At 38.8% G+C, this 26731-nt stretch overlaps 2 protein-coding genes and 1 long non-coding RNA gene across 6 annotated transcripts; 1 reads left to right on the top strand and 2 right to left on the bottom strand.

Annotated features, from left to right (window-relative positions):
* Positions 1–1908: 1908 nt before the first annotated feature.
* Positions 1909–26731, bottom strand: LOC149968997 (uncharacterized). 4 transcript variants are annotated; one of them, XM_090155072.1, is made up of 2 exons: positions 26712–26731; positions 1909–4880 (listed from the first exon to the last, which is right to left on the bottom strand). In XM_090155072.1, exon 2 carries the CDS (start codon positions 4697–4699, stop codon positions 2123–2125), a length of 2577 nt encoding a protein of 858 aa, XP_090011198.1. In that variant the 5' UTR covers positions 4700–4880; positions 26712–26731; the 3' UTR covers positions 1909–2122. The 4 variants fall into 4 exon arrangements, with proteins under 4 accessions (XP_090011198.1, XP_090011195.1, XP_090011196.1 ...); XM_090155069.1 differs by lacking the exon at positions 26712–26731 and adding an exon at positions 23512–23592; XM_090155070.1 differs by lacking the exon at positions 26712–26731 and adding an exon at positions 22151–22369.
* LOC149968999 (uncharacterized) lies at positions 12636–13935 on the top strand. Its single transcript, XM_090174202.1, has 3 exons — positions 12636–12703; positions 12777–13616; positions 13678–13935. The coding sequence occupies exon 2, from the start codon at positions 12887–12889 to the stop codon at positions 13427–13429; it is 543 nt and encodes a 180-aa protein (XP_090030328.1). The 5' UTR covers positions 12636–12703; positions 12777–12886; the 3' UTR covers positions 13430–13616; positions 13678–13935.
* Positions 14229–15254, bottom strand: LOC149968998 (uncharacterized). Its single transcript, XR_016480720.1, has 4 exons — positions 14894–15254; positions 14758–14827; positions 14538–14690; positions 14229–14478 (listed from the first exon to the last, which is right to left on the bottom strand). It is a non-coding gene; the product is annotated as an uncharacterized LOC149968998 (long non-coding RNA).

Raw genomic sequence — 26731 nt, 5'->3', positions numbered from 1 at the left:
CCGCAATCCGGCCGCCAAACCGTAGACGATTAAATAAAGAGAATTAAAGAAAAGTGTGAATAAAGAAACGCGTAAACAAGCAATCCCCAAAGACGTCCCGTTCTGTCAAGTGCGTGTGTCGGGCATCTTACGTAAGCCGAGGAACGAGAAAACCCGTAAACGGAGAGACGACAACGTAGCGGAGGATACCAAAACCGAGTGATGAGTAGAATTTCCATCATAACCCCCCCCCCCCCCCTTGTAGAGTACCCAGGGTCGAAATACGAAATAGCCGGTGAAAACGCAGATAATTATTTTTGGAAAGAAGGCTTAATTCCTCACTATTGTTCGACAAAAGGGTTAAAAAGGTCCCCTCGAGGTTGAGAGTTCATTCCGCTTCGTGTATTTATACCGTTCGGATTACCTTTTTCGTTCGCGCTATACCCTCGTTGTTATCATTTATTTAGTTAATATTGCCATTGTTTAATTGTAGACCCTTAATTGTAGTATATTAATTGTAGTGTTTATTATTTATTGTGTAAGTGTATATAATAATAATAATAATAATCAGCTAGGCTAATACGCAAGGCACCACCTTAGGCCTAAGTCATCAAGCGACTTTTGAGGCCTTTAATTCAGGTGGCCGGGTTACAATGCGTAGGAGGGTGGTGGCAAGCCCTGCATGCCACGCGAGCCAACAGCTCCCTACACTAACTATTACCGTTAACCTCAACAAGTTTTTATTTCTGTCCCCTCGATCCTTTGAGCCCAAGATGCCCGAGGTTAAGAATACGGGCACAGATCCCATTGAAAACCGTAAGAGATAGTTTCATTAATCAATTTAAGGTCAAAGAGTGTATTTTTATGTTTAAGTTCCCCATCGTATGTTGAAAAAAGCTAAAAGAACCATAATGGAGATGGCCTAACCATCACTAGAAACAAAGTAAAATTATCCCCTCGGTCCCCCCGAATTTTGTTCATTTTTTGTATTTTAGTGTTTTTATAATATTAAGTGTTAAATAAAGATTTTGTGAATGATTAACGACAACTGGTTTCCATTCTGAATTCAAATCTCCCCCCATTTTTATTTTTATTCTCTTTTCCCCGTATCGAACACCCTCTCTCAGATTAAATTCACGTCACGATAAGGCCACGACTCGAATTGTGTCATCTTTACCCGCCGTAGTGAATTAAAATCTTTGAGTAAGGTCTAGGAATAATTCTTATCAATCATCATACGACGAAATTCCTAAAAAGGTTGCAGGTTCTTTTGATTTTGGTTATGTATATCCGTTTTCGATGGCAAACGCCGAGGAAGAAAAAAATAAGTTGAGACTGAATTTAACTATAATTTAAATAAATTAAATTATTAGTATATTTAACAATTAATTTAATGTTCTACATTTGTCACGTTAGGTGGCACAAAAGTGACATAGCGAGTAACACGCTTTGGAAAGAAAGAGTCACCTGGTGAGATCTTTAAGAACTAAGAAAGCACGGGAGAAGGTTTATTGATTTTTAGCCACTGATCCGAAACGCTACCGCCTTCTATCTACGTTTTGATACAAAATACAAAAGAAAAATCCAGATACGATCCAGATACATAGATTTGCTATATCACGATAGCATCATTCAGTAAATTACTCGGATTGAATTTAGAATCTGTCTTCCCATATTATTGGTACCTAAATTAATTCTTGCTATCAGCCTATCAGTAATGACCACAAGTTTATGTCGGTTTTTCTCTATAAGAAAAAGCGTCGGCGACGTCGTGTCAGGTGAAAACGCAAAAAAATATTTGGAAAACCAATTGCATTTTCAAATGTGGAATAATCAGGCGTAATAAAAAGTATAAAATAGACAAAGTATCGTTTATTACTTTAGTTCATTTACTTCTCACGTGATTGAGATCTTTACATTTAAAGCGTATACAACAACATACTTATGATACTTGTTATTCTTCCAAAGAAAATTTTAGGCTGTTCGCCAATGGCAACATAAATCACAAAGTGGATAAGGACTGACAACTTCCAGCTGTTACTCGTAATCGTAATCTTTAGTGCCAAGTAATGATGCCCTAGAAATCTCCACAGCAAACGATTTAAGGGCCATACTTATGATATTATGTTATTTACAATGTCATTCACAACCAATTAATACTTTCAAAACCACTTGTCATTCCTGTTTCAGTTAGATTAATAGTTGAATTTTTTTCCGGAACAGGAATCGCAACGTTATTGGATCCGTTAAAAATTACCCTGTTTTCCAAATTATTCAATTGATCGTTAGCCTCACTGTCGCCAGATGTCGCTTTCGTTGCCGAATTTTCAAGCTCTCTCGGCGGCGAATAGTCGGCGTCTAAATCCGGAGGCGAGTCACATGACGCTTCGTCGTCATCAGCGTCGTCTGGCGCTTCTTCATGCACCGCCGATACGCGTTTTCGTTTTCTCATTACGCGATCAGATGGCGCTGTATCGCCGGCTGTCGCTTTTTCCTCGTCTTCGTCGATTGATTTCGAACTAGATTTGCGTTTTCTCGCGACCCCGGACCGCGCCGTTTTGCTTTTAAACGTTGATTTATTTTCGCCCAGTTTGACGTGCATCCGCTGGTGCGTCGTCAAGTTGCTGCGATTTCCCGTGGAATAATCGCAGAGGGCGCATTTGTACGGTTTATTTCCGGAGTGTACCAGTTTGTGTTTTTGCAAATTGGGCAAGATTCTGGTCGCGTAGCTGCATTGGTCGCATTTATGGGGTTTTTCACCCGTGTGACTGTAGGTGTGTTCCTTCAATTTGTGTTTCGATTTGAACGTGGCGTCGCAGAGGTCGCATTTGAAGATGCGGTTCTTGGACAGTTCGCTGTGGACTCGGAACACGTGCGAGGACAAACTTATTTTGTTGTAGAAGGCCTTCCCGCAATGATCGCACAGATATTGAGCGTCGCCTGTATGAGTCAACCGATGTCCGTCGTAGCTTACCTTCGTCAGGAAGGATGCGTCGCAGTCTTGGCATTTGTACGGTGTTTCGCCGGTGTGACGCAGTTTGTGTTGTTCTAGTCTGCGTTTCTCCATGAAAGATTTCGGACACTGATCGCACTTGTGCAGCTTATGTCCCACGTGGAAGGCCTGATGATTGAGCAGCTTCCATCGCAAATGCGTTTCGAATTGGCACTCGGAACACTTGTAAGGCTTTTCTCCGGTGTGGGTGCGTTCGTGTCTTTTCAGAAGCGCTTTGTGTTTGCAAGCGTAATTGCAGTAACTGCACTTATACGGTTTTTCTTCGGAGTGCACTCTTTCGTGCACTTTCAAGGAGTGGGAGCTTTTGGCGGAAAAGTCGCATTGGTGGCATTTAAATGGTCGTTCGCCCACGTGACAGGTTTTCTTGTGATTGATCAAATAACGAGGTCGTTTGAAATGCAGGCCGCATTCGTCACAGAGGTGATCTTTCGCAGTCGCGTGGCTCAGTTGGTGTTGTTTGACGTTTTCACGTTTATGGCTGACGTAACTGCACTTATCGCATGGGTAGGTTTTGCCCGAAGGCTTGGCGTGAGTTTGTTTGTGTTTCCATAACTGTTTAGTAGATTTGCATTCTTTCCCGCATTCTTCGCAAAGACGATTTTGCGACACCGAATGAGACAATTTGTGTTTCGTTAAGCAGTACTTCAATCTGTAACGTCGACCGCACTCGTCACAGACAAACTGAGGCTGGGTTTTCAGGGGAATATTTCCGTTATTGCTCGCATCTTCGATTAACGTTAAGGGTTCGGGTTTTCGATCAGAGTCGCCTACCAGACCATCGGTATCAACGGAATTATCCTTAGCATTTGGCGCACTAGAAGACTCTGTAGATTTCGAACCGTCTTGGCCAATGTCTCTAACGACCTTCTTCTTCTTCTGGTGAATCGTTCTAATGTGATTCTTTAAGCAATAATTCCTGTTGAATGATTTATCGCATTCTTGGCACTGGAAAGGTCGTTTATCGGCGTGACTTCTCATGTGCCGTACCAAACTGAAACGATTGGAGTAATCGTTACCGCACTTTTCACATCGAAACCTTTTCGTGTGTTCGTGCTTGTGAGCGACGAATGTCTGTCGTTGTTCCGTTTTAAAATCGCAAAGGTTGCAAGAAAACAACGTTACCTTGAAGCGAACGGGTCTGACTTTGTCTGATCTTTGGCCATCTTCGCTTAACGCTTGACCATCATTTTCAGTAGTTGGTGAACCTCGATAATCCGAAATCACGAAATTAATTTGCGGTTGACATTCGTTATTTGAAAACTGGAAATGCTTCTGGTGTCTTTGGCTACATTTCTTTGAAAACATTCCCGATATTTTCTTCTTTGAATGGACATTCTTGCCGTGTCTTTTAAGACTATAGCTATGATTAGTAGCGAAATCGCAGTATTCGCAAGAAAACTTTCGACGTCCATTTGCCCTGTTGGTTGGCTCATTTCCAGCACCATCTTCAAGCTGAAAATGGTCCGTTTCTTCATCGGACGAAGGACGAGCCTGATACGTCACACCGTCATCCCACTCGTCACCCGAAGATTCTAAGAAATCATCTTCCCCTGATGAGCCGTTTCTCTCGTCCTTCTGGATTTTCCCCTGTCCAATTTGAGTGGAGTGCAAAGTCTTGTGTCTTTCGAAACTACCAAGACGCCTCGTGCTGAAATTGCAGTGGTCGCACTGGTACGTTTTAATCTCGGATGGAGTTATATTTTCCATTTTACAATACACGCCAAATCCAATTATTTCAACAAGGTGATAATGTTGTGGAACACTTCAGGGTTCTGCTTCTTATGTGACATTTCCTGTGACTGCAATTGGTGCCATCCACGAAAGTACGAATTTTTCAGTCAGTCCGCCGTTGACCATTTTCTAATAGGCCTTTGTATATTCGTGTTATCTGTAACATAAAGTTTTATTTTACATACTTGTAGTAAACTTATTTTACTTGAGTTGTAAATCATAATTAATTTAGAATTCCAATTTATATAATAAATCTCAATTAATTTCATACATATTAACAGATGTGTATTTTTATAATAAAAATGGCAATGCGTATCACTAAATAACGTTAACTTCAACCGTATTTTACGGCAAGAGGAAAACGAAGAAACCGTGCGAAAACCTCCTTTAACAGAAACAGTTTTAACAGAAGCTAGCATAGCTAGTGTTAGCAGACGATTTTTTGATTTAGCTCATTCTCCCTTTAAACAGAGCCCGAATCCTCTTGCTGCGGGGCGAAAGATATAATAAATCTTTAAACCCTATGTTGTCATGGCTGTGACTAATCTAAAACTTATTAAATCTGCTACAATAAAATTAAGAAGTCATAAGAACGTTTTTTTAAATTAACTTATTAAAATAACAATAACAATAATAACCAGCTATGCTAATACCGAAAGTACCACCTTAGGCAGAAGTCATCTAGCCCCTTTTAATGCCTTAAAATCGGGTTTACAGTGCAAATATAAGCAAATAATGTAAAGATTATATTAAAATGCAAGTAGCATTATTTATGAAGTCAGATTTACCAACAGCGATGAGAAAAAACTAATAGCGTCTGCTTTAGCCGCTATCTCTCTAAGTTTCAACGGTAAACCAAACGGAGCATAGCGATAATTTGGGCTACAGAATCACGTGCTTTCAGAAGCGGAAAGGTATGCATGAGTCACGTGACGATAGGGGAGGAGCTAGTTAAAATACGGTCCGAATTTTTCCAACAACTCTATGGACCTTATATAGCTTATTACCACATGGGGTTGTTTTGAAATCGCTCAAGCCATAGAGGAATAGCCCTGGAGTGGTATTGATAGTTCTGATTGGGCTAAGCACTGACATTATTCTTCAGAAATCGCGTAAAGGGGGATGTAGAAATGGGGGGGGGTATGTCGAAGTAGACTTTTATCTATTCATACATTCCAAAGGCGGCGCGATCTACCGGTTAGGGTCAGAGACGGTCGCACTCTCAGCTCAAAAGAGTGGGAGAGCTATTTTTGAGCGCGAGCGCCACTCTCGGATGCAAAAAGAGCGCAAGCGCGAGCTCACTCTGGCATATAAAAGAGAAGAGTACGAGCTCCGTTCTCTTAAAAAAAAGAGGGCGAGCTCCGACCTCTGAGTCAGAGGTTGCCAGGTCGGACCATCGAACCGTCGGAGATGATGGCGGTTTTTCTTTCACTGACCACGGCCAACTCGCGCAATAGCGGCCAGCCCATTCGTTGAATTTTCTATGTTAACCTACGAACAAAACTATCTCTCGGCGTCGAGCGCCCCTAGCGGAAAATTATTTTTAGAATAGTTTTTGCATTGAAGCTAATATCAAAACGAGCGTGGCGCTGAAGTAGTTTATAAGGGGAAACTCCTTGTTCATGGAATTTCGGCGAATGGGTTGGCCGCTATTGCACGAGTGTCAAAGTTGGCCGTGCTCTGACAAAGAACGATAAAAGTGCGGGTCACGTGCAGAGATGGGCGCACTCTCAGCTCAAAAGAGTGGGAGAGCTATTTTTGAGCGCGAGCGCCACTCTCGGATGAAAAAAGAGGAGTGCGAGTGCGAGCTGCACTTTCGGATATAAAAAGAGAAGAGAGCGAGCGCGAGCTCAAGCTTCCGCCAAAAAAGAGAAGAGCGCGAGCGCGAGCTCCAACATCTGACTCTAAAGAGAGGAGTGTGAGCTCTGAAAATTGGTTTTTGCCCATCTCTGGTTAGGGTTTGAATTCTTTAAAAAGTCTACCTTGACTCCCCCCCCCTTTTTTGTCCCCCGCCTCGAACTGGCACTACGCTGTCGGATTTAGCGCCTTCTTTCCTTTCCCCTCCTCTACTATTCCTCCATGCTCAGGCAAACCATAGCTTCCATAAGACATTAGCACTAACATGTAATAATCAAGTATTCGGAAGCATAATTACTTCCAGGTTAGTTTGATGTATGGACTAATGGAGGTTAATTACTCCATGTTTGATAACAATAAATTAGAAAATAAGTACTTTCAAAAACGAATTAAGTGTTTATAATAATAATTTCTATGATTCGATTTTATAATTCGATATTATTTTTTCCAAATAATAACAATAAATAATAAGCGTTATTCCATTTAAAAAAATTGATTTTGCAATAGAGCTCTGACACTGGGCGCGGTCTAGCCAAATTACGTAGGTGTGACGTCATATTCTCAATTTGAAAACGAACCTTGGAGGGCAAACAGGGTTTTGGCGGCATATAGAGCTTACAATAAAATTACTGTCGGGAGTAGTGGCTCACTCCTGTAATCCCAGGCGTCCGGGAGGCAGAGTTTGTGGAAGGCCATGTGAGGCCGACTACCAATCCCCCAACGGGTGGTCGGGATACTTCCGCCACGGGTGTCCCCACCCCTGTCCCCACGTATCCCCCCGTTGGCGTGGCCGTTACACATATCTCACCCTGATTAATCAGTTATTGTGTGTGTTCTGGTGTCTAAGGCCTCGGGTCGACACCGATGTTTGTGTATCTCAAAAAAAAAAAAAAAACAATAAAATTACTTATTTTCTTATTAATTTCGTGAAATTATCTATTTAACATGTTAAAAATAAATAATTTTAGCGCTTTTTACGATACGCGGAAATCGAGACGGCAATAAGGTATATTTTTATCGCTTTCCATCATTAAACGAAAATAATAAGAACCAAGGCATAGTAAAACTCAAAAATAAGTAGGCAAAGGTGGATTCAAGCTTTATAAAGGAAAGAACCAAGTAACGACAAAATTAAAAGTGCAATAATATGTTCTCTTCATTTCATCACAGGTGAGTTTATATGTTTCTTTTAAAATTTAAGTAAATAATGGTAAATTAACAAATATTTGTTTCAGGAGCCCCTGCCAAATTGTTAGACCAAGATAACAGAGATTGGATCCAAAGTTTGAATTTGGGTTACAAATCTCAAAATTCCAATTAACATTTAAAGATTATGGATAGAAGAGAAAGATTACTGCGAAGATTAGAAATTACTAAATTAAAGACAAACACCCATGATACGCCAAAAGACACCCTTATGGTTTCGGAAGAAGAGGTGGTTCTTGAAGATATCGTTTCTTTACCTGAACACGAACAGTCTTCGTCTATTGGTGCATTCAAGTTTGTCCTAACATTCAAGATGCTTCAACTCAATCGGATTTGTGTGAAAAAGATATAGTCAAAATTGAATAAGAAATCGGGTGAAGTGTAGTACAGCGGCCTCATCGAATTTGATATTAATTTTGGTTGCGCCTGATAGACCTTATCACGTAGATGCCGAGGGTATTTTTTATTTTGACCGCAAATGAGTATTTAATTGTTTAATTTAATTTTTTTAATTTATAAAATTTCTCATTTTCATTGAATTTTATATTAATTTTCGTTGCGTATGATAGACATTGTCACGTGGATGTCGAGGGTAATTTTTATTTTGGCCGCAAATGATTATTTAATTGTTTAACTTAATTTTTTTAATTTTAAAAATTTCTCATTTTCATTGAATTTTATATTAATTTTGGTTGCGCCTGATAGACCTTGTCGATTTTGGCCGCAAATGATTATTTAATTTTTTAATGTAATTTTAAATTTCTAATTTTTGGGCATTTGCACGTGTTTCGTTGTACTTATTTCCGTCGTGTGTTCGCCGGCAACACAGTTTCGGTGTCCTAATGAATTCCACGTGATATTCCCTTTTTGTATAAAATCAGTCACAGTTTTTGTTCATTTTCTCGGTGTTTTGTATTTTTGGGCCACAAAGTGATATTCCCGTACTTTATCAAATCTTTTACAGTTTTTGTTAATTTTCTCGGTGTTTTCTATTATTGGGCCACTTTGTTAATGGTTGAGATTAAAAGTACATACTTGATGCGTAAGGCTTGGTACTGTCCTCTAGGTCGCGTTATAGATGGCCCATCGCTTTTTTTAGTATGGGGTTGGGGAGGCGCTGCGCGCCCCCAGCGCTTGAGCGAAGCGAGTGCGCGGCGCCGTCAGGCGCCAATACGGGGAGTTTAGTAACGCGTCAAGTGCTACATTCTCCGCCACCCAAAAATACAAAACCACGGTAATTCCCTAAATTAGTTCATTTTTAACATAAAGTTAATTAATTTAATTATCATTTGCAGCCCAAAAAAAATTAGTTTCGTAATCTACTCGTCAAGTGCTACATTCTCCGCCACCCAAAAATACAAAAACACGGTAATTCCCTAACATTAGTACATTTTTAACATTAAGTTAATTAATTTAATTATCATTTGCAGCCCAAAAAAAATTAGTTTCGTAATCTACGCGTCAAGTGCTACATTCTCCGCCACCCAAAAATACAAAAACACGGTAATTCCCTAACATTAGTACATTTTTAACATTAAGTTAATTAATTTAATTATCATTTGCGGCCCCAAAAAAATTAGTTTCGTAATCTACGCGTCAAGTGCTACATTCTCCGCCACCCAAAAATACAAAAACACGGTAATTCCCTAAAATTAGTACATTTTTAACATTAAGTTAATTAATTTAATTATCATTTGCGGCCCCAAAAAAAAATTAGTTTCGTAATCTACGCGTCAAGTGCTACATTCTCCACCAAAAAAAAAACACGAAATTACATGAGGCCGCTGTAGCGCAATTTTGCCAAGAAATCTTTAGAAACCAAAACTTAATTCCAAAAAACTACCGCGAAACTCAAAGCTACAGCAATTACGGAAGAAAACTTTCTAGATTAATTGAAAGTGAAATATTATTACTGGCTTATCAAGTTGTGAAACTCTGATGATTGTATTCAACATTGTCAAACCAAATAAATCTGCTCTAGCGAAATTTGAACAAGTTATTATTTTTCTAATGAAGTTGAGATTAAATCTGGACTTTTTAGATATAGCGTACGGGTTTAATGTTTCCAATCGCACAGCACCAAGAATATTCTATTCAATTTCGGATGTATTTTCCCTTTCAACTTGGGCATCTTGTTATTTGCCCATCTAGAGATCAACTCTACAAAACTATGCCACGTTCATTTTTTAATGTGTTCGGGAATAAAGGAGCTGTTAAAATTGACTGTTTCAGGATTTTCATGGAAAAACCGTCTAATTTGTTAGCTAAAGGGCAGTTCTTAATTGGAGTAACCAATTTATGCTCTGTTTCATTTTTATCCAAAGCATGGGGTGGAAGAGTGTCTGATAAACACTTGACTGAAAATTGTGGTATATTAAAAAATCTGGGGCCTGGACAATTAATACTTGCTGGTGAAACATAAATATTATCCTTCAAAATATCTTTTAAAACATTATATTTAATTATTCATAGATACGAGGATTCAGTAGGTTTCCATTGTGCTGAGGTGAAATTGCTTGCATTTAAAAATGGGGAAAAAACAGTTGTCAAAATAAAAATTGTATGCATCTAAACTTTTATAAGCTTTCAATTCATCAAGCGTGTATGCACTTTTACGTAAAATTAAGTATGTAAATAAATCTAAATATGTAATTGGAAGAAACAGTCTGATATCAGTTATGTTGTCATTGGGCCTAACCCCAACTAAATATGTATCTTCACCATCTATTAAAGTAATTTTATTAGCATACCGCTTCCCCGCTGCTACGTCCGTAATACACGGACTTTTAAAATATTCACTTATTAGTAACTATAGACTTATAACCAATTTTAAAACTGAAATAATTTAAAAATGACTAGCTATCTTCCATAGTTTTTCCCGCTGTAAAACCTTGGAGGAATAAAACAAGTATACAGGAGTTGCGGAGAGCTGCGAAATCGGTTACGTCAGTGACCGTGAACTCGAGCGAGACGGAGGGGTTCAAACGCGACTAGCGCCAACTGCATACGGAATTTTGCAACTATTATCATTTTATAGCATTGTTTTCACGTCGTCTGGTTTGTTTTGAAACATTTCTAAATTCTTTGCGCCTTTTTCCAAAATGACTCGTATTTGTTTGGAGGAATAAAACAAACCAGACGACGCGAAAACAATGATATAAAACGATAATAGTTGCAAAATTCCGTATGCAGTTGGCGCTAGTCGCGTTTGAACCCCTCCGTCTCGCGCGAGTTCACGGTCACTGACGAAACCGATTTCGCAGCTCTCCGCAACTCCTGTATACTTGTTTTATTCCTCCAAGGTAAAACCGTGCTTGTCCTCCAAGAGTTTGAAAAGTCGTCTGCTACAGTGATTGTCATGGAAACGGAAGCGGAGCTTATGGCCAGTGTCAGAGCTCTATAAGACCTTAACTGCTCCGCCATCAGACTTGTAAATAGTGTATATTATTAAGAGAGTCCACTGGACCCGGACCCCTCCGCCGATCTATTTTTCGACGAGTCCAGGACTCTTCCCCCTCCCTCGTTTAAATTTATATGTTCTTTAATCTCTCTTTATTGCTCCATATTATATTCGAAAATAAATGGCACCTAACCAGCTAGGCAAAGCCTATAAAATGTATATGGTAATTATAAAAGAGACAGTCAGTAATCGAACTACAGCATTATTACATTATATATTCCCAACATCAAAGTTTACATATTTTCATATATAATCGTGATCGGGTAAATTAAAATGTTCGTAAATATTATCACAATTAATTTAACCATTAAAGTCTTCATTCCAAACCCATAGAGCTTAATTTTTTCTACCTTTATTCATTTTAATAAAGCAAAATTTTGGTCTTCAATGGCACTGTTACAATTACTGCGCCTAATGGAATTCAGAGCAAGACTATTAATTATCGACTAATAATTTTCATACTTCGTTAGTCTTAGTATCAGTATGGAAATTATTCCCCACACGGGCCACACCTGTTTAAGTTAAAAGAGGTTTTTCCCTGGTAGGCCCAAGTTTTCCAAATTTTTCATTGGTCATTGTCAATTTCTATAGGCCTCACAGATAAGTAGATAGGGGAGCTCTAGCTCCGTGGGGAGTCCGACTAATATTCGGAGAGCTGAAATAGGGGCGGTCAGTATACGCTATACCATGGAAGAAGTATAGAAGGAACGGCGGCCAGAATAGGAAAGCCTGTACCGAAAATGTTGTTGTCTTCCCCCATTTCAACCCCCTTTGGTTAAGGCACTCAGTCCTTAATGCGCATTCTTCGACGCGCACCACGTCACGAAGCGGAGTCTAGTCAGCAACACTTTTTTGGGGAATTTTGCTGGGCGCGTTCATGTTGAGTTTACCCCCCTTAACCCCCATTCTCTATTCGCTAGCGAAACGGGTATAGGTGGCGCTGCCGTCGCTACCCCTGCAGCTTGGTTTTCCAGCGTATAGTGGTGATCAAAATCAAAACAAATCCAAGAAATATGGCGGTTCACATTAACGCTAGAGGTGGGAGAAGTTGTGCGGTCCCTTTTTGCAATAATACTGCGCTTAAAAAACGTAAAACTGAAGAAAATAGTGAAGAACCAAAGCCAGGATTATCATTTAATAAATTCCCAAGTTGTAAGAAACTTTTAAATGTATGGTTAACAAAGATAAAGTCGGGGAAAAGGCCTAGTAAGTGGGCTCAGATTTGTAGCGCCCATTTTACAGATGATGACTTCTTGGAAAGAAATGGTGAGATGCAAATAATATTAATTTTTTTTAAATAAATTAATCGAAAAACTCATCAATAGATGGTAGATCTGTAAGAAGACGTTTGAAATGTAACGCCATTCCCTCCTAAAAATTGCCATGTAAGCCAATTAAAGAATCAACCGAAGTTAGATTAAAAGAACGAGCTCAACGTTACGTAAAGCGTTCTAAAGGTATTCTTATTTTATGGTAAACTTTTGTGAAATAATAAATAGAATAATAACACAAATTTAATTTTAAATCAAGCAGTTCTATGTTCAACATCACCAATAACAGATTCCATTGCTCCAAAAGTTGTTGAAAGCGCAAGTGAACCAGCTCCGGATGATAATGTTTTGTCATTATCAAACTTAGCTATGCTATCTGAAGTAACAACTGAAGCTCAAGGAAAGGACCAATCTCACAAACCATCTAGAGTAATGAATGCGTCTATTGGTGTTCAAGTTTCTTTGGACCATGGAAAGTATTTTGCTGGGTCAAGAGTTGGAATTTCAAGCAATGGAATGAAAAATGCTGATTTTGTGTCTCTTACTGGCATTGGGAAAGAACTATTTGAAAGCCTTTCAAGTGAGGTTTTAGGGCTTGAAAACCAGAGCAAGCTCTCTAATTTTCTAATGCCTGTAAAAGATAGGGTGTTGTTAACCCTAATGAAGCTTAAGTCAAATTTGACATTTGACGCTTTGGCTTCATTATTTGTCATTTCGAATCGAACAGTTTCAACATATTTCAAAAGAACCCTTTGTGCCCTTGCTGAAGTTTTGAAGAAATTTATCTTTTGGCCGGATATGGAAAATATCAGAAGTAACTTTCCTAAATGTTTTAAAGAGTTTAATAATACTCGCATTGTGTTGGACTGCTCAGAAGTACCTATGATGAAGCCCAACACATTTCACGACTGAGTGGCAACCTACAGCCATTATAAAGGAACTCACACAATAAAAATTCTCATTGGAATTTCACCTTCTGGCATGATCACGCTCGTTAGCGACCCCTGGGGTGGAAAAGTAAGTGACAAGGAAGTCACCATTGAGAGTGGGGTCATAAATCTTTGTGAACAATTTATTGATGGAATTATGGTTGACAAAGGTATGCATAAAAGTGTAATATGTTAAAAAAATATTTTAAAACTCATTCAACTTAAATTTAGGCTTCCTTATTGAAGATGAATGTTCGGCCAATGGCATAGCTCTACACATCAATCCATTTTTGAGAAAAATAACAGTTTAGTAAGGAAGAAAGTGTAAAAAATCAAAAAATTGCATCCGCTCGTGTTCACGTGGAGATAACCATTCAAAGAATCAAATTATTTAAAATTTTAAATGATAAATTTGACCTTGATTTAGTTCCCTACTGTGACGAAATTCTGAAGGTCATATGTGGATTAGTAAATTTACTAAAACCAATTCTAGCAGATGATAAATTTGATGACTAAGTTTAAATCTTATTTAATGACGATGATGATTATTTTATTAATTTTTATCAAACAAGTTTATAAATCTTTTATTATAAATAAGACTTCAAGTAAAAATTCATTTATAACATTAATTGATCAAATTCATATATAATACTAATTGGCACAGTACAAAATAGGAACTTTTTTGTTTTAAAAATCACTTACTCTTGACTAGTAATGGTAAATATAATTTGAAATAGAAATTGCACAATTTGACTATGTTTTGTTTCAAATAATCTTCGTCTCTTTGAATATCAATTAAAAGATAGCCCTTGGGAGAATACAAGAAAAATGAACATGTTTTTATGTGTAACACAAAGGCCAAGCTGAATTTGTGCATAGTAGCCTCTACAATCGTTAGTTGGTAACTAAATTCCGTCTTTTCCAATTTTCAAGGAGTTAAATTTGTTTTGAGCGACAGCATCTTCAATTGATATTTTCTTCTTAATCTCGAGTAATTTTATCTCTACATTTTCCATGTATAATCCATCTGGACTAAAAGCTAGAAATTGATTATTTAAGTTAATTAAGAGGCCATATTCCAATACTTGTACTTTTTTAAGCCACGAAAAATTGGCCCGGGCAACTTCCTCCATTTTGATCCCATTTTGATCCTTTTGGGCTTTCTCTAAACATCCGTTCTCCTTCTTCTAAGGCTCTTGGCTTTTCCCCAATGTATTTCCAAATTTGAACCATGGTGAGATTCACTATTATGGAATAAATAAAGGTTAAAATATGATAATATAATAGAATACCAATTAAATGTTAGCATACCTTTTTGAGACAATATTGCTCCAAGGCCTACTCTCACAATGTTTTAAGTAAATCCAAAAGGACTTCAAATCTTAATGACAGTATATAATTAGAACCAAACATTATGTCTTTAAACTTGACATTCAATCCTACTTACCAAGAAAACACTAATTCGCTGTTAAAACGTATATAATACCATCTCATCAGTAGCACACCACTATTTACTGAATGCTGATCACCACTATACAGTTACACGCAGTGTGGATAGGGGGCGCTGCCGGAGTTTTCGTTAGCGAATATCCTGGGACCAAAGACCCGAGCCTAGACCCCCCACCGGTGGTTCCAGGTAGTGGCCGACTAGCGGGCGGCCAAAAAGAGGGATCGAAAAGACAGCGAAAAAGAGTGTCTTCCGTGTATTTGTGTTGATCTTCACAAGGCGCAAAGGCCTAATTGATTTACATTTTTTTAAATAGTTTTAAGTTTAGCTTATAAATAATTATCTACAATGGTAAACTACACAAAATGTTGTTACACGGGTTTTAAAAATAGCAGTAAGATTTACAAAGAACCTTATATGAAGAACGTTTCATTTTTAACATTCCCTAACCCAATATAAGAACCATTATAATTAAAAGTTAAATCAGCAATTTAATTTACCCCAAACTACCTAAGCCTTACACATGAAAAAAATATCCGTTAAAATTTTAAAAACTGTACGCAGTAGATGACCAAACAAATAAGTTGTAACTTACTAAAGAGCATTGAATACGGACATTCAGACCAATAACATAAGGTAGGATGCGCGTGAGGGTTGCGCAAACGAAACTTTATGCCCGGTAAAAGTATGGGGGGAATGAACAAATAGGAGAATTTCTAAAGCTTTTTGCGACAGGTTTTTTAACATGAGGCCGCCGTTCCTTCTCTACTTCTTCCATGACTATACAGATGCCTCAAGGAGAAAAATAATTCAACTTTTTATTTAATTATCGATATTTTCCCTCTTTTTACACAGCTAACGATCTAATTTGAGGGAGTCCCGTGGACTCTTTACCCCCTTCTAAAGACATTTTTTTAGGAGTCCCGTGATTTTTTCAGGGGTTTTTGACGCGTGGACTGCCGCTATTTACAAGTCTGTCCGCCATAAACACTGGAGGTTCCGCGGTGGTAATGTTCCAAAGAGCATGGAAAACTTTCGGAAGATTGCCAGTCCTCAGCCAAGTAATAATTTATTTTGTCAATGGTTACTGTAATTATTTTACCTGAGTTATTAATTTGATTGCTCAAGGGTGCTTATGATAAAACTACTGTAACTACCGTTATCTATCCTCAGGTATTGAATAACCATACAGTGATGCCAAGTCGTTAGAAATTTCCAAAAAGGGAAATCAGACCAAAACAATTGCGAAATCTAGGGAAATTCGACGAAGGGTGATTTTAAAGTGAAACTACTAATCTAAATAATGGCAATCAGCGTTGCCAGGAGTACCATAATCTTGGAGGAATAAAACAAGTATACAGGAGTTGCGGAGAGCTGCGAAATCGGTTTCGTCAGTGACCGTGAACTCGCGCGAGACGGAGGGGTTCAAACGCGACTAGCGCCAACTGCATACGGAATTTTGCAACTATTCTCATTTTATAGCATTGTTTTCACGTCGTCTGGTTTGTTTTGAAACATTTCTAAATTCTTTGCGCCTTTTTCCAAAATGACTCGTATTTGTTTGGAGGAATAAAACAAACCAGACGACGCGAAAACAATGATATAAAATGATAATAGTTGCAAAATTCCGTATGCAGTTGGCGCTAGTCGCGTTTGAACCCCTCCGTCTCGCGCGAGTTCACGGTCACTGACGAAACCGATTTCGCAGCTCTCCGCAACTCCTGTATACTTGTTTTATTCCTCCAAGCCATAATTATGGTACACTTCAATAATTTTACTTCTAAATCTTGGCCGTACCATAATTTTAGCCGTGTACCATATAGTACGCTATTTTGCAATAATTTCCTTAAGTTGTAACATATTAATTTTTCAAAAAAAATTTACATAAATCGAATATTATGATTTTAATTAATGTTCAGCCCCATACAAACAAAACTGCCTGGAACTGTAACTCACAACTGAAGTTACTAAACTCAAATGATTTGATTAATTTCCTTGTACTGTTAAAGGTAAGAGCGGGTTTTTATAAAACGCCTTCGCGCTGAAATATTAGCTCGTGGAATAGAACGATATAGCGCGTTACATTCAAATTTTGCAATTTTTTTATTTGAATTCCAATCACGTGAAATCGAAATAAAAACATTATCTTACAAGTTACAACTCCAGCACGATAGCGCCATCTATATTATAAGGAGCGCTTGGTACATTGGTCGTCGTCGTCGTCCGAGCTTTCAGGAATGTTTGCTTAGTCTGTCATGAAGCCATAGGCGGGGCAGCGAGAAAGCGCCAGCGGGGGACCGAGAGAGAAGCTGTTGGCCTTCGCTTCGTTACTGAGGTGGTTAGACTATCTATTTTCTCAAAATCTGTCGCCCCTGAGAGTTGGGCCGTGTTTGTCCCAACACGCAACACACCCGATATTCTTTCTCTTTCCACCGCGAATTTCGGAGGGGGGAAGGGGTTTCGTTTCGGAAACGAGGAGGGGCGAGGGGTTTCGGGGTCGTTCCGATTTGAAAGCAGCGTTGCCAGATAGCCAAAATCCAATTCTAGACCCAAGGACTAAAAATTATATATTTCCAGTCCAAGTTATAGCACATATTGTATTTGGCGGTAATTTCAATTTTGCATCGGATATCCCACTGATGTTGGATAAAATTTATCTTTTAAATAAACCCATTTGCATCGTATATCCCACTGATGTTTGGTAAAATTTTTCTTTTAAATAAACCCATTGACGTATGGTAAAATAAAACTTTTTAAATAAAAAAAACTGAAAAATTATAAAAACACAGTTATCCATCGCATTCGTCAGCTGCGAGCCGAGAAATTCTTGGACGGTTAACGCTCTCAGTGAGAAATTTTCGAATTATAGGATTTATATGACATCAATATCGAAAAGTCGGAAAAAACGTACACTGTTAAAATTATAGGACACCGAAAATGGTAATTATTGCATGGGAAAAGGGGGAGGGGGCCTTATGGGGGGAGGTCGATTATGGGGTTAAGGGTACCATGGCAATTATCGCATGGGACAAAAGAGAGTGAGCCTTACTGCGGTGGTTCGACTATGGAGAAAAGGGTTCCACGGTTATTATCACATGGTGAAAAGGGGGAGGTGGGTACCACGGTTATTACCACATGGGGAAAAGGGGGAGGTGGGTACCATGGTTATTATCACATGGGAAAAAGGGGGAGGTGGGTACCACGGTTAATATCACATGGGGAAAAGGGGGAGGTGGGTACCACGGTTATTATCACATGGGAAAAAGGGGAGGTGGGTACCACGGTTATTATCACATGGGAAAAAGGGGGAGGTGAGTACCACGGTTATTATCACATGGGGAAAAGGGGGAGGTGGGTACCACGGTTATTATCACATGGGGAAAAGGGGGCGGTGGGTACCACGGTTATTATCACATGGGGAAAAGGGGGAGGTGGGTACCACGGTAATTATAACATGGGAAGAATGGGGAGGGGGTACCCCGGTCATTATCACATGGGGAAAAGGGGGAGGAAGGGCCTTACTGGAGTGGTTCTACTTTAGGGAAAAGGGCACCATGGAAAATCTCGCATGGGAAAAGGGGGAGGGGGGGCGTACTGGGGTGGAGTGCCTCGAAACAGACAACTAGCTGAGGGCCCGCCTATAAGGCGGGCTTCTCGGCTAGTCTATATTATAAGGAGCGCTTGGTACGTTGGTCGTCGTCGGTCGTACGTCCGAGCTTTCAGGAATGTTTGCTTAGTCTGTCACGAAGCCAAAGGCGGGGCGGCGAGGAAAAAGCGACCCGCGGAACAGAGAGAAACCGAGACTGTCTTTCGCTTCGTTACTGAGGTGGTTCGACTATCTATTTTATGGAAATCTGTCGCCCCTGAGAGTTGGGCCGTGTTTGTCGCAACACGCAATACACCCGAAATTATCTCTCTGTTTCCGCCGCGAATTTCGTAGGGGGAGGGGGGGATCGTATGGGGTAGTTTCGGAAACGGGGAGGTGGGAGGAGGTTTCGGGGTCGTTCCGATTTGAAAGTCCCGTGGCGCTCTTGGCCTTGATGCATCAGTCATTGGATACAGAGTTTAAAGGGGTACAGGGTTGAGTTATTTTTGCTGGGAAACGGGTACCACGGAAATTCTCGCGTGGGAAAGGGGGAGGGCAGTACTACGGAAATTCTCGCTTGGAGAAAAGGGGGAGAGGGTACCACGGTAATTATCACATGGGAAAAGGGGAGAGGGGGTACCACGGTAATTATCACATGGGCAAAAGGGGGAGGAAGGGCCTTACTGGGGTGGTTCTAATATGGGGAAAAGGGTACCACGATAATTATCACATTGGAAAAATGGGGAGGGGGGACCCCGGTAATTATCGCATGGGGGAAAGGGTAGGGAGGGCCTTACTGGGGGTACCCCGGTAATTATCACATGGAAAAAAGGGAGGGGGCTTACTGCGGTGATTCGGCAATGGGAAAAAGGGTGCCACGGAAATTCTCGCATGGGTAAAAGGGGGAGGGTGCCTTACTGCGGTGGTTCGACTATGAGAAAAGAGGTGGCACGGAAATTATCCCATGGGAAAAAGGGGTTGGGGGGGGTACTGGGGTGGAGTGTCTCGGAACACATAACTAGCTGAGGGCCCGCCTATAAGGCGGGCTAGTCTCTTATATTGTCCCCGAAACACAAGACCACCGACTTCCGCCTTAATATCTCTAAATTGGGTGGTTTTGACTCGTTTCATAAAGAAAATAAAAATAAAATTTTAAATAACTACAAGTTAAGGGCCCCCACTCAAATCTTCAATTTTTTTATAGAAAATATAGGACTATTTTTACAAAATTATAAGACTTTATTGGACTATATATGTTATTTAATTTACTAACTTTATGCATTTAAAAACCAAATCTATATTTAGATAAATAAATCTTTGATTTTCACTTAAACATATAAACTATTTAATCACTTTATCACAAAAATATACTATAGTGAGTTGCAGGCTAAGAAAGACAAAATATATAGTACAATCGGCGCAAGGATGCCTCAGATTGTTTCCGGTCATTCCACCGCTCGAAATTTGAATTTGGCCATTTTACGGTCAAATTCGAATTTTGCTCTTTTTGTCGTCTTTTAGCGCCACCTAGAGACCGAAATTGGAATCTTTATTTTTTAATTTCATAATTGTGGTGGAGAGCAAATTTAAAAGATAAGGCATTCCTACAATTCTTAAATTTAAAATAGTATGTATAATTATTTATTTTTTGTAAATTTATTTCTACGTCTTACCAGTTAAATAGGTAGTTTCTTTTAAAATAGTTACCACGCTTTCTTGGGGGTAACATTGTCTTAATGAGCTATAGACGTTTAAAATTATATTTTTCTCTTTATTTGTTAACAATAAACCTTTATCATGCTTTTTATAGTAACCTCTTGGGCTATTTAAAATATTTGGATCTTCAATTAGCTGCATTAAATAATTAAACTCATGACAACATGAAATTAAAAAATAGATTCCCATTTCGGTTCCTAGATGGCGCGAAAAGACGATGAAAATCACGAAATTTGAAATTGACCGTAAAGTGGTCAAATTTAAATTACGCGCGGTCAACTGGCCGGAAATGGTCTGAGGTATCCTTGCGCCGACTGTACTATATATTTTGTCTTTCTTAGCCTGCAACTGACTATAGTAGCTAACCATGTTAACAATAACAAAAGTATAGACTAGAATGACTTTGTATAGGAATTTATCCTATAGGTAAATATAGCAATTTGACTGACAAAAGTGACAAGTGAGTGGCTGGATTTGAAATGGGCACAATATAAAAATTATAGGATTTTATAGGACTTTTGGGGGATTTTGCTAAAAATATAGGATTTTATAGGAATTATAGGGCCTCTGGGGTCCCTGCAAGTTCTTTGAATACGGCCTATAAGAGGAAATTCAATAATTTTTCCAAGAATTCATTAATTTTCGATCAGGGGTGCAATAATTTTCAGTTTTTGACCTTGGAGCCCTTAGCAAGAAAGCGTAATGATTTCGATTGACCTGGCAGAACTGGCACCCCTGCAATTTTACTTTCGACTTTTTGAGTCTTCTTTTCGATGACTCGCCTGCTACAAGAGACTGCGGAGTGAGATTCGGGTTATTATCGGATTGAGGGGATTTAACTATTCCTAGTACTGTGGGTGCAATTTTTTTTATCTTTGTGGTAAGTTAGGCCTAACATCTGAATACTATGTTAGTTTAACCAATTATAAATTAAAACTGGTTAAACCATTTAATATAACTTATAATAAAGCAATGAAACTAAATGGAACATCTAACTATGAAGATTAAATGGGAGAGTATAATTTAATATTGGTTAGGTAGATGGCGCTATTAGCCTTTTCAGTTTACATAGAGCCACGTAGTGGCAAATGCGAGAAGCTCATAAACTGCTGGATTTTCGTCTGCTAAGCAGACGCTTTATTGAAAAATCGTCCGCTTAGCAGACGAAAATCCAGCAGTTTATGAGCTTCTCGCATTTTCCACTACGTGGCTCTATGTAAACTGAAAAGGCTAATTCGCGACCGAAAACTATGTTTACGTCCCTATCTAGTGGTGTGATGGGGTCACTGGAGCCTGTGGGGGGCTCCATACCCGGCTCTCAAGGTCATGTGATCGGGGCGCTGGGTCACTGGAACCTCATGGGTGTTCCACACTCGTCATTCTGTGACCTACTAAGGAGGGTAGTTTGCAGTGGAAGAGGAAGCCACTCTAGTCCTCAGCTGTGCGAGGGTGGGTCTCGGGCAGCCCATGGTGTCGCCTTTTGTTGGGCCGTGATGAGGGCGTTTGTTTGCTATATGTGAGGCGGTCAAAATGGCTGTCTCACTGGCCGAACGTTGTTTCGCAAAGCGCACTTTTGTCCAGGGCTGGTTGTTTAAGGTGGCCGCTGTAGTGCTTAAGGCGGAGCAGCGGGGTACAAATACATATACTTATGTCCCATAGATAGGTAGAGGATAAAGCAGACTATTAGTTTTTCCTCGTCTTTACTTGTAAATTTGACTTTAAAAATAATTAAACATGCATTTTGATATAATTTTTGCATCGTTTGATTATATTTTGATAAGTTTATTTAAGAAAAACTTTCTTGTGACCTTTTAATTTGTCTGTAGCAGACGCTAGAACATAGGCGCCACCTCGGAGAAGCTAGCGCCGTAACCGTTACGTCGCCTAGACTCGTTTCGGTCGCGAATAAATAATTTTTTTACCAAGTGTTAAGCATAGAAATCTTATACTCCTACCTAGAATGCTCCGGTCTACGGGATAACCTGACGCCAGGACATTTTGTAGCAACGACTAATGATTAAGCTCCAGCCAATCAGCGGCCATTCACTGATTATTGCAAGCCGCTAGCGCCATAACATGGCGGTTAAAAATAGTAAAAGCTCAGACGATTCTTACAGGATCCATCCGATCCAAGCTCGCAGAATTCCCATAGGTTTTTGCTGGAATTTTTTCATATGAACCCCTTCAACGTTTTTGGATTTTTTTTATTATAAATAAGATTTATTTTTAGGTTCGCTTTGAAAATATTTAAGCCTACGCCTGACATAGGCCCAACTTTTAAAATAGCAGGCAATGTCAATGTCAGTTTTGGGAGTAGCAGTGACTGACGGCAGACTTGGAAATAGTGATATTTTTAACGGGGGTCTCCCGGCCCCCTTTAAGTTTATTTTAATTGAGGGCCACTGGCCTAGGGGGGTTGAAATAGGGGGAATTTTTAAAAATAGGGAGGGAAAATACGATAATGAAATTTGGTTACGTTACTTATGCAAACATTTATTGACTTTAAAACGTTAACTTTAACGCTCGATTTCGCTCTCGACTAGGGTAGGAAAACAGCGTTTCTGAGACGGCGTAAAAAACAATTCCAGAAATTTCTTTATAGATAATTTATTAAATTTGGGGCCGCAGCCCCCTTTCGAATGATTTATTTTAAGGGCGCCCTTATTTTTTTTAAGTGCCATTGGCCCCAGGACTCCCGCTATTTCCAAGTCTGACTGAAGGTCCTTAGTATTAACCTTTGTATTTAAAGGTTATTTCACATTTAAAGTAATGTAGCCATAACAACAAACGCAATAGTTATCCAAAACGTTTGTATATAAGAGAAAAAAATTTACGAGTAAAGTAACAGTCTACCATGTTTAAAAACTACATTACACTCGATTGACGTGGGCCAATCAAATGCTGGTTCTAAAGGTGACGTAACCTAAAATCGAATTATTATTTTCAGTAACTCAAACTAGATGGCAACCGTAATCACTCTTTGAATCGTGATTGACTGATAATGACGAATTCTCCGACAATGTAATTGACCCATTTTGTATTTATACGGAATCATTCTATGTTATAAGATTTCTATGGTGTTAAAAAACTATAGTTTTTCAAAATAGGGAAATTTTGGGTTCAAAAGGAAAATTATAAGACCCTGTGAGGGAAATTTCATTTTGTACGACTTGGCATCACTGTAACCATGACAATATATTGTAAAAGCGATTGACAATAACTTTAGTCATATCATCGTAAAAGCCAAGTCCCCAGTCTAGTGTTCTAAAGACAATTAATTTACTTTAATATTCATTTATCATAAAAAAATACCTACCTTCAGAAAACCATCGGAAAAATTTTAAATTTATCGTACTTTATTTCATATCGGTCTACGTATCTACGAGCAGCAGCAGCAGCTGCAGAACCCGGAACAGAAAGCGCAGCAGACAGCATTGCGACCACTTCAAAGTATAAAGAGCTGCATATAAGACATGAGAAACTAAATATTATGAGACTGCGAAGTCAATAGCCATTTTACAAACTAAATTTTTTAAATATCTATTTCAATTACTTCTACGCGACAAAGCTTTATTTTTAGCAAGCACTGCTATATTTGAAATAGGTGTTTCTCGTACGTCACAAGACAGTGCTTCATTCATTAGTATAATCAAGAAACTATAGAGGTATACGCTTGGAATGTTTAAGGAAGATTTTTTGGCCGTGATGAAGCTCGTAGAAATGGGCGTGTCTTAAAGCAAGAAAACTAATGAGAAAAACTCGCCCCTCGCTACCCTAATTCAACTAAAACTCGTCATTAAGCCTAGTCATGGTTATTATATTATTAGCTTACCTGATTATCTCTTTTATAACCATACAAATACCTGAAATTAGGTATCACTACACTTCTTTCGCGAAGAACATTATAATTACTTCAAAATATTAAAGGGGCTCCAAAGTTCGGTGGCAAAAAAAAAAGAAAATTGAGTATGCTTTTCATTCCCCCAACCCCTCACTCGGCCTTGGCAGAGGCGGGTAGAGTCAACCGTTAATTTCGCACTTTACGATAACAAATTGAGGTTTTTAAATCCATTGTTTTATAAGCCTTTTTTGCGCGGGAACATCGCCTATTGGTTACCATGACGACGCAATCTTTTCGAGCAAATGAGTTTTAAATATCGTGTTACGTCTTACACTTGACATAGTTAAGTCCCGCCTTTTTTTCGACGCGCTTTCGTATTCCCAATGGAACCTTAGACATTCCAAGTGTATACCTCTATAGTTTAGTGGTATAATCGTAGCAGGGAGTAAGGATAGAGAGTAGCCGACGAAATAGGGGGCTTAGACCCTCTCCCTTGAAATGGGGTAAGCATGGGGGAGTGAAGTTCGCTAGGTCAAGTTTTCTCCGCGCGCATGCGTTAAATTTAAAAATCTCAGTGAACACGATTATTATTCGAGCGTGTGCGTTACCTGGCTTTGAACTAGAAGATACCCCTCTTTTCTTCCCCTATTGTATTGGAGAGGAGCGTTTGTTCACAACAGGGGAAGGCATAGGTGTCACAAAAAACTGGTTTTGAAGCACACTGCAAGTCTGGATTTTATGTTACCCCGATGCCTCCCCCTGTTGTGAGTGATGGATCCCTTTAACATAAGAGGAAACCTCCCTCTATCCTTACTGCCTGATCATAGTACGCGCGATTTGCACCTGCACTAAAAAAATTAAATTCCTCTTGACTTGAGAATGTAAAAGTAAGAGACAGTGACGTAAAAGAAACATTTAAACAAGAAGGCGAGGTTATTTAATAAAAAGACCTATAGTAAAAATATGGTTTCCAAAATTTAAGAGATTGTCTTTTTTTTCTAATTTTATTCTAATATATATATGATGGAAAAATTCGGTAGAAATTTGGGAATTTCTATTGACCCAATTTGAAAAGGAAATTTCGATTAATGCGTGACACTACCACTGCATATCTTGGGCACAGCCTTATTTTCTTGCTCTTTGACCATTATATGCATAGAAATCGGATAACAAACTAGAACGATTTTTTAAATTTTGCCGCGTGGTCCGATTAGAACTTTTAAAAAACCCTGCCTTTGGCCCATGCTTTTCGTTTGGCTGGCAACGAAAGTTACGCCATCTGCGCCACACTGGTGAACTAACACTATTTCGCCTAAGATTAAATGGCCGACTTTAGCTTGACGCTAACGCGGTTTTTTTTACATCTTCAAAGCGACTTATGTTTAATTAAAGATGAAGAATGGCTCAAAATTGCGTAATTAAATCATGTAAGAGTAAATACACAAAAGGAAACATCTTTTCACAGGTTAGTGTTAGAAATAGTTTTCTTTTAACCATAATTTCCAATCGCTAAGAACGCACTAGAAAACGCGTTTCTTTCAAATCATAGAAAGCTAATTTTTTTAATTAAAAAATTAAGTATGGTTAATTAAATATTTAAGGAATAATTACTCAAACAAAACATATCTTTTCACAGGTTACTGTTAGAAATAGTTGTTTTACCCACAATTATTATGAGGGAAACCGGTGCAAAGTAATTGTTTATCGCGAATATCTACGTTAGTATTGTATGTACGGCCAAAGATAATTTAAACTCGTACCCTAGATTCGAAATCACTCTCTCGCGCGTTGCCGATAGCGTTTACCCACTTACCGGTGGAACTCAGAAAAAAATTCGCTCCATGTTTTGCGCCTTACCGCAACCGATGGAGCCCGATTTTTCTGAGGTCACGTGCCGGAAAAGGGTAAACGCTTCGTAAGAAAACCGTCAATGGGAAAGCTCTCAGTATTCGAATCTAGGGTACGAGTTTAAATTATCTTTGGTACGGCTATTAACCCAATTACAAACATTAGGGCCTAGCTATTTCCTACAAAAAATGTTCTATGAACATTTGAAATACGAGCAATCGTTGTGTCGTATTCGTGGTTTAAACGTTGTACCAGAAACGCGTCTTACATTTTGGCGCCTTCGTTGACTTAAAACGCGCCCGCCGCTCTTCATGTAACCGCGTTTAAAATTTACCACCCGGCTAACTCTTGTTATTTATGCAATAAATCTCTTGAAAATTATATTTAATACTTTAAATAAGTATATACATTGTGTATTATTTCAACGCTAAATGTAGACCTCATAGCCAGCAAAAATATACTTGGTCATTACCTTATATAATCCTTTAGCAAAGACAGTTTCTCTAAACAAAAGTACATCTAATTTTAACAGAAGCCAACTGAAAACCTACTATAAACTAAGTATTAGTAATAGTTAGGTCTATGCGACCAAGGTAAAATTCCCAAACAAACAGAGAAGAAAAATTTTACTTTTGGATACGAGCTAGCTAGGTAACATATAATTGCATAACATTAGCTTACAAGGGTGACAGAATTAGATAGCAAAGGCTAAGCCTAACTAGCCCTAAATACCGCAAACTATTTTTTTAATAATAAAGATAAGTTACAACAATTATTCAAAAGATAATCTATCATCTCGTAAAATAACAAAGAAATGCAGTATTTACCTTTCGAAAAATATGAATCC

Source organism: Leiobunum rupestre, chromosome 1 (assembly GCF_980474605.1).
Source record: "Leiobunum rupestre chromosome 1, qqLeiRupe1.1.hap1, whole genome shotgun sequence".
Classification (NCBI taxonomy): domain Eukaryota; kingdom Metazoa; phylum Arthropoda; class Arachnida; order Opiliones; family Sclerosomatidae; genus Leiobunum; species Leiobunum rupestre.
Note: the sequence above shows the minus strand (reverse complement) of the source record. Positions and strands in the feature narration are given on the sequence as shown.